Source organism: Lepeophtheirus salmonis, chromosome 8 (genome assembly GCF_016086655.4).
Source record: "Lepeophtheirus salmonis chromosome 8, UVic_Lsal_1.4, whole genome shotgun sequence".
NCBI lineage: Eukaryota > Metazoa > Arthropoda > Copepoda > Siphonostomatoida > Caligidae > Lepeophtheirus > Lepeophtheirus salmonis.
In genome coordinates, this window is record NC_052138.2 from 16,998,407 (window position 1) to 17,007,297 (window position 8,891).

Sequence of the window (8,891 nt, forward strand, 5' to 3'; positions counted from 1 at the left end):
TGATTAAATTAAATAATTCAAATAGTGTCCAAAATGGTTCATACTTTTGGCCTTTTTTCCAAAATAAGGCTGATTTTTAAAATAAATAATTTATTAGTTAATAATGTGGCAATAATGATAGGAACATTTGTGGACAACTTTGGTGGGGTTTAGGGCTTTACTTGGATGGAAACATGAATGTGAAACGCATCATAGATAATTAGGTTAGGGTTAAGGATAGGAATGATGGGAAATGGGATAAGCCTAATATAAATGACGAACAAATATTACCAGTTATCAAGATTATAGGAGATTGGTATTATACAGGAATAACACTTGTCAATATTTTGTCTAATAAAAACGATATTATTGATATTTTTATTATTGGTCTGTTTTTAAATCTTTATATGTAAATATATTTTCTTCTTTTTACCATTTATCTATAATGACAATTTCGAATCTTATTGTGTAACTTCTATTGAAATAACTAAAATACAGGTAACTTCTATATCGAAATATGTCTCTAAATTAGATTTTAAAATGCTAAATTTTTGTACTAAAATTGAAGTTAAGCATTCCAAAAGGTGTTTTAAAGCTTGCTACATCTAAGATTTATAGACAATTACTGATTGATGAGAAAACAAAAGGAAGGGTATAGGCCTATGAAAGTTTTATTGACTATGAATGGTCTATTTGAAATGATAAACTAATTTTAGATATGTAAATACTTTATTTTTGGATTTTTTTTAGAAGGTAGCTATGTTGTTGTTACTTTTATGTTTTTACTTTGAGTATAATAAACCACCCGAACCGGAGCAAAAAAACCCAAAAAAAAAAACGAGATAAAACAAGTCTCTAAAATTTACTCACGATACATCCCTAATAAAAAATCACAGAAAAGGTTATTTCATTATTAATTATAGATAAGATATAGAAATTTGAAGTTTGAAACAGTTCCAAGAGAAAGCAAAAAAAAATTTCTTTTCAGATTTTGGGATTATATATATAATAAAACTATTTAATAGAAGAATAAAATTTGATCATAATACAATGATTTATATTAATAGATTTATTTAAAAAATGGTCAATCGGTCAAATTGTACAGCAGAGGAAAAAAATTAATTTTTTTTTACGTTTCACATAATATCTCACTGAAAATACTTAAAGCTTGGTATAACCTAAAATAAATACTGAAAATCCCAACTTTCAATGTCAATTAAAATAAATTATATGCGAAAATTTAAAATATGTATTTGAAAAACAGTGAGGCTCAGCGTTGGATTAGTCCTATTGATTGACTTAGTTCAATATTTTGAATCTTAAAAAATTAAGCAGAAACTAAGAAATGTTCAAGCTAATTGCTCATTTTTGATAAATATTTCTTGCAAAATACATATTTCTTATAACTTATTTCGATTAATAACCCATCGTCATTTCTAGAAAAAAATCCAAGGACCTACATCTAAAGACCTTTCCCAAGGACTCGCAATTCTAAAGACCGTTCCCAAAGACTGACAGTCTTAAGAACCCGCCCAAAGAACCAACAGGACTGGTGCTATGGCTGGACTAGACTGTACTGAATAAATAAGGAGTGTCACAACACTACTCCGCACAAAAACTAAAAACAATATGGCAATACGAAGACCTAGGATATATTTTGTTGAAATTTAGTTAGCTAAAAAAATAAATATTTCCCTCATATAACGATTACATTTTGATGCATTACTCTATAAATAAATCAATGAATTCTGCAAAGATAACAAAAATTTGCATGCGCATCGAGTAAAAATGACAAAGGACAGTTATCTGTGATATGTTACTCCAATCTCGCGGAGAAACATTTTCTTCTAAGCCAAATGAATTTGCACAAAAATGATTACGTGCTCATCGTTTCATTTTAGAAAAAAAAAAATGAACGGAAAAAGCGTGAAATAGTTCAAGTATTATATTTAGTCTATGAAGTATTTTTTATCTGAAAGTAAAAATCTTCCATCATTTTTATACCTTGATACTCATGTCTATCATCCATCAAATCTCCAATTTTTTGTGAAATATGTATTAAAAGATTTAACAGTGTAAAAGTATTCTTACCTTTGACAGGATCTGTTAATAAAAGTGATTGCTCATACGTTTGTAAGATTTAAAAATATTTTACATGTCACTTTTGTAAGTAGCTTAAAAGATCGAAAAAAACTACTTGAATACTTAGTGAAACTCACTTTAATAACTTGTTTGGAAAAAAATATTCAAGCATCAAAATTTAATTGTCAAATTGTACATAAATAATAACGTAAAATGATTTAATTCAGTACAATTTTGTTAGTTTTGTCATTTTTACACATTTGGGAGAAGTTATTCTCTATATAACAATTTCGATTCTCGGTATCTCCTAAAAAAAAGATATACATTTGTTAAATATATTGAGTAAGATATTTTATAGGTAAGATGTAAATAAGGATGATATAAAATTGGGTAATAGGACTCCTATTGGGAATATTAAGCTAAAAATACCCATAAAAATGGATAGCCGGCGAATAATTACTCCGGTCATTCATCCACTATAACAAAAATCCGTCGTACAAAGATCATTAAAAAATACTCTATTTTTCGTCAATTTCCCTACAAAAAAAAAATCCGTATTAAGCGTTGACGCCTTAAGACAATTTATCATATATATATATATATATCAATTTAAAGTTTAAAAAGGACTAAATGAAAGAACTTTGAATAATTCTTTTGACTCTATGGCCTATACACTCTTCTGTGAGAGAAACAATTAATACTGCTGTTGTATACTGACAATTTCCTTAGTCTCTAATTAAATCTATTTATAGAGCTCTGTAATATGCTAAGAAACATATATGTGGAGTAAAATTCAATTCAAAATGAATTAAAAATATTGCACAAAATTTTGAGATTAAATTGAATCATAATTACTATGTTTGTTATAAAATGCTATATGACACAGAATTTTGAAGGAATGAGTAATTATAGACTTCTTAAGTAACAGTGTAAACATGTAAACATATTTTGTATGTAGATGAGTATATATATGCAGCAATAAGTACTTTTTTTTTTTTACCAAAGAAGGATCAACTCCTATATTTTTTTTCTTCTTCTTCAAAAACAGTGTCAAAGTTCACTTATTTTTGTGTATAAAAACTAGGTACTTTCTCAAATGAAGAACATTGAGGAATAGCTTCTCTGATCAAGATGAAGTTCGTTGTTCATACATTTATTTTGGTCATTGGTAAGGATCCTGACATTATACATGTAGCAAATCAATCAATTTATTCTATGATTTAGGTGTGGTAAGTGGGAACATCTTTGAAGATGGAATGGAATATATCTTTGACACGGAATCTTCAGCTGTTGTTGGAACCATGGATCATGCTCCTCACTCATCTGGATATTCTTACAAATACACAATGAGAATGCAAGTTCACGGAGACTCTATCAAATTTGGGGTATGTTTTCTTAAAATAAGAAGAATAATCATTTTGAAATGCTTTTGCTATATGTAGATCTCGGATATGATATTTTCTCAATTTAACGGAAAGCATGAGGCTGGAGAACATCCCTTTGGTAGTACTAATTTCATTTCTGTTAATCGGGAGTTACCTTCATTCGAAGTGAAGTTAGATTCACATGGTCTTTTTTCATCATTGACTCTTAGTCCAAAATCGACCATCTTTCAAAGAAATATCGTCAAGGGTCTTGTTCAAAAGTTTCAATTGAACATGGATAAAATCAAGGATCATGGACATGGATTTAAGTCTGAGGAGGTTAGCACGATAAATAAAAAATTGCATTACAGAAATGATATAAATATATTCTTAGGCCTCTATTTTTGGAGATTGTGAGACTCTGTACTCTGTCACTCATGACAAGATTATTAAATCTGTGAGTCACACTAAAGACTGCAAAAATAGGGTTCATGTTTTAGTTGATGACTGGAATGGTCATCGCTGTAACATTGATCCAGATCACCCTGAGAGCAGAGAAAATCCTAATGGTCTTTACTCAGCCTCTAATACTGTATTTATGTATGAAAAGAAAGGAGATAGATTTAGTCCCAAGGCCATTGTAGGATCATCATCTGTTGTAGCTCAATTCTTTGAAATGAAGGAGTTTCATTCATAGCTCACTCCAAGTAAGGATTTGACTTGAGTAGCAGAATTATGAAACAACAATTAAGTTCTACATCTTTTTTTTCCTTAGTTCAACATCCTTTTTGAGAAAAGTTCAAAGTTCCTCTGGAGATATTGTGGTGAGTGGTGAGACAGTAACTGATCTTAAGTATGAATTTGAAGACAAGGACTATACTTGGAAGAGTGAAAGAGATTTGAAGGCTAGAGAAAAAACCTGCCTTCCGGAGAATTTTTTGAGGACAAAATGTCTAATCTTGTCGAATTTGTTAAGAAAAGACTAGACAAAGTCTCATATATTTTCAACGACATGTCCACTGATGAGACATATATTTCTCAAGCCCACTACTATGGAATGAATAATATTTATCCAGCCATGGCTGAAATGGACTACGACACATTGAAGGTATGTACCTAGATATTATATGTATACCTACATCATACAGATTTACAATTAAACTTACTTTCAAGTCGGTATCTGAGGGAGTTCAAGCTGATAAATCAGAAGAAGGTGTTCGTAAATATAATTTATTCAATGAATTATTGGGAAGTTTGGGTACAAGTGCGTCAGCCATGCTTATTCGTGACATGGTTATGGAAAATAAGTTTGACAACTATAGGGATGCAGTTAGAGTTCTGACAGCAGTTCCATTTCATATTCGTCACCCCTCTAAGCAGCTTTTGGAGGAGTACGAAAAATTGTATGATCATGAAGGGCATCAGCTTTTGAAGGATACAATTCCTTTGGTCATTGGACACTTGGCAAGAGTAACCTGTGAACATGCAGGTGTTCCTCATTCTCCTGCCTCCAAGGAATGCTTTACTTCAGTGGTTGATAAATACACCGATAAATATTTACAAAAAATCCTTTGTAAGCTATCCGAATACTCTTAATTTTGGAACCAACCTGTTAATTTTTTTATTCATTGCATTTAGCTTCTTCTGACCATGGTAAGCAAGTCCAGTATGTCAGTATGCTGTTTAATCTCCGTTATGGAAATTTGGCTGAGAAGCTGAAGCCCTTGATCTATGGAGAAACTGACATAAAATGTGGACATATTCGTTCGCTTGCATTTCAGGCTGCTGTTTGGGGAGCCATTTATAATGGAAAGGGAGCAGAGTATATTTTGCCCATTTTTGCAGACACAACAAACTCTCATGAGCTCCGTGTAACTGCTTTATCCTACTTTATGGAAGCAAATCCTTCTACCACTCATTTTAATACCATTCTTGCTGTCCTTTATAAAGAACACGACTATGAAGTAATTAATTTTGCCTTCACTCTATTTGAAAAATATTCCCTCAACATCGATCCTTGCAAACAAAAAGTGTCATCCCTTGCCAAATACTTTATGAAGTTTCTAAAGCAATACAGCGACTTTGAAACTAGTTATGGCATTGGTGTCTCAAAAACCTATAGCCGTCAGTTCTATCAAAAGAAGTATGAATATAGTGGTAGCTACAATTACTGGATTGTTGGATCTCACAAATCAACTATGCCTTTGGTTGTGGCAATGTGTATTGATACTTCTCTCTACGGAGGATATTCTGCAAATGCAATGTGTGTGCATCTTCGTATTGAAGGCTTATCAAAAGCAATCGTTCGTAAGTTTAAGACTATGAGCAATGATGTTTGGAAAGTTGACGAACTGCAGAAAATCCTTATGTCAGACATGGACATTAAAGCTCGCCCTGACCAGCCCATCAGAGTTGAATTCATGCTTTCCTTCAAAGGAGCCCTTGTTGCATTTAGGCAATATGATGAGAACTCAATCAAAGAAGGAGGGGCTTTAAAGAAACTTTTTGAAGATATGAAGAGTACTGGAGATTCTTACTCTATCAATCATCAGAGAGCAATGAGAATTGGAAGTCTTTTATACCAGCAACCCTTGGAAATCGGTGTGCCTGTTACCTATATCAATTCATTCACCGGAGTTTTTGATATTCAAGCAAGTGTGAAGAGAGGAAACTCCAGAGGTCTTATGTATAGAGATGTAAAATATAAAATGAATGTATTTGCTCAAGGCTCAAGAATGATGATGATTCAAAATCCTTATCATAAAAACTCCTATGGAATCATTCAAGATCGTATCTACGGATCTCATTTCCCAAGAAACTTTGTCATTGGTGTTAATCCTCTAAAAAAAGAATTTAAATTATCTGTTGAAAGACCCTCATATAAAAATCCTTTAATGATGATGATGCATGCCCAAACAACTATTCTCACTAGGTCTCAGTATGTTGATGATAACCAAGATATTTCTAAATACTGTGAGAACTGTAAAACTCGAACTACCCTCTCCTATTCCCCAACATCAGTCAAAAATAGAGTCTTTATGGATCGTGAATGTGATGTGACTGGTTCTTATCTCCATGGTGAATACTTTGACTGTGAAATGCCTTCAAGTAGAGGAAGAGTTCTGTACTATTTGTGGAGGTCCATGATGCCATATAACAAAAGTCCTAAAACATTTGGTAATGGAATTCGAATGGGTATTCGTCAAGTACGTGCATACTTTACATTCTTTCCAAGAGCTGAGAAATGTGGTGCTATGCTCCGATGGTCACAATCTAAAAGCAAGCCTGTCAAAGAAATTGAAATCACAATGCGTGCCACGGCTGGACCAAATGGTGAAAAACTTTTCTTCAGAGGCCGCAAATGGGCCATCACAACCATTGTGAAGGCAAAGGGAGAACCTCAAGATAGAGTTTACAAGATCATCATTGGACATGAGTTCACTCCTGGATATCTCAAGAATACATTTAAACTCAAATTCCAGAGAAAGGGAGTATCGGGAATTATGTCTGACTACTCCATGTGTATGAACTATCAAAACGAATATCCTGATTTCTCTGATGAATTTATGGACTATGAAAAAGATGCTATCATGAAACTCACTGGACAAGCTAAAGTTCAATATGGGCCTAATGAAGACTGTAATTCGTCACCTGGAGAAATTAAAGTATCCTTTGAACATCTCACCACTGAAGAAGCTCGTAATGATATGAAAAACACTTGGTATTACAAAAGTGCATGGAACAAAAGAACCTTCCTTCATGGCAAGGACGAGGTGATCGATTCCCCCAAACAGAAGCATGCTACTTAACAGTATGGGATGCAACAACAGCAAGAAAATACTCATACAAGGTCGATTTCGTAAAGGTACTTCAATCTGAGACGAACAGAAACATATTATTTATAACGAATTTATTTTCAGATGACTGATCGTATGAATGCCATCGTATCTCAATTCCAAAGTATTATGAAAACTGGTCTTCTGCCTTATTGGGACATTGATCCCGAAATCATTCCCTCCTCCAATGCAGAGCCTCACATGAATTTCGATGTTACATTCAAAGAAAATGATAAAATGGTGGATGTCTACATGGAAACTAGTCAAGGAGGACATCATTACGATGAGATTCCTCTCAATTTCAACTGGTATCCTATTATGAGGAATTTGAAATTCACCTCAACTTTGAAACGACTCATGAAATATAAGCTGATTGATGCTTGCACTGTGACAACTGATAGTGTGATGACTCTGGACAATGTGACATATCCATACACACCTACCTCATGCTGGACTCTTGCTTCTGGACATTGTTCTACACATCCAAACTTTGCAGTCTTTACTAAAAATCATCTGGATCCCATATAGATACCAAGATTTACGTAGGAGGTCATTATGTTGAATTTCAATCAAGTGGTCCAAAGAAAATCAACGTAATGGTTGATGGAGAGGCTGTTATTGTTGGCGAGAAAGAATATGTCCACGAAAAGGACGGTACCCAGATTTTCAAGTATGCCTTGATAAATTAGAAACTATCTAAATAATATAACTAACTTTTTATTTCAATAGGATCTTGAAGTGGGGATCGACCTACAATGTGTATTCCTTCCTCAAGGTATGGGTCACTTATGATGGACATTATATGAATGTGATTCCTGCACCATCTGTCACAGGCCAACACTGTGGTCTTTGTGGAAATTATAACAAAAATAAATATGATGAATTTGAGGGCAAAAATAGTCAGATACTCTCCAATTCAGATCAACTTGTTGAGGAATATAAATGGAAATGCTAAGCACCATCTTGCTACCATATTATGTGTATGACTTATGTTTGGAAATAGTCGCTTATAATTCAATTTTTTGAATATTTTAATGAATAAAACATAGAAATACATTCAAACTTGTTTGACTTTTTGTTGAAGGGATTTATTTATCATGATATAGATATTTACATATCATAATATGATTTTAAAGTATGATCAAAACGTTTAATAAATCTCTAAGAGTTGATTAGTATATACTCTAACATGTACAAAAAAGTGTTTCACCATTAACTGCATTTTTCTATAAGATATAAAGTAGAGTGAGGGGCCGATTGGAACGAAATTCACTTTTTAGTCCTTGTACACGGCGTTAACTCGCTAACACAAAAATATAATGAGTATTTTGTTGTCAGGTGTCGATGTTTCTGCTTCTTTCCTCATAATCTGTGTTCTGAGTGTTAATTGGTTGCATTTGATTTACTCTTGTTAAGCTGTTAACGATTCCTCACAATTATTGGGTAATTATTCCATTATTGGGGAGAATTAGCTAACTGTTTCTATTTAGATGAGGGTCTGTATAATACAATAAAAGTAATGACGTTTGTATATTGGGTATTTAATTATTTGTTATAGTTAGGCAATAATTGCAATATATTTTTCATAATGGTAATGTCAAATGTCATGAGCGGACTTTTCACCGAAACG

General features: G+C 32.8%; 1 protein-coding gene across 1 annotated transcript; it reads left to right on the forward strand.

Annotated features, from left to right (window-relative positions):
• The first annotated feature begins 3,152 nt into the window (after positions 1–3,152).
• LOC121122594 (vitellogenin-6-like) lies at positions 3,153–8,323 on the forward strand. Its single transcript, XM_040717624.2, is given in 13 exon segments — positions 3,153–3,229; positions 3,286–3,446; positions 3,504–3,764; positions 3,820–4,099; positions 4,102–4,132; positions 4,201–4,340; positions 4,343–4,533; positions 4,599–4,998; positions 5,064–7,151; positions 7,154–7,290; positions 7,346–7,763; positions 7,766–7,931; positions 7,991–8,323. Coding segments are annotated over 13 exon segments (4,536 nt in total). The 5' UTR covers positions 3,153–3,192; the 3' UTR covers positions 8,217–8,323.
• Positions 8,324–8,891: the final 568 nt, after the last annotated feature.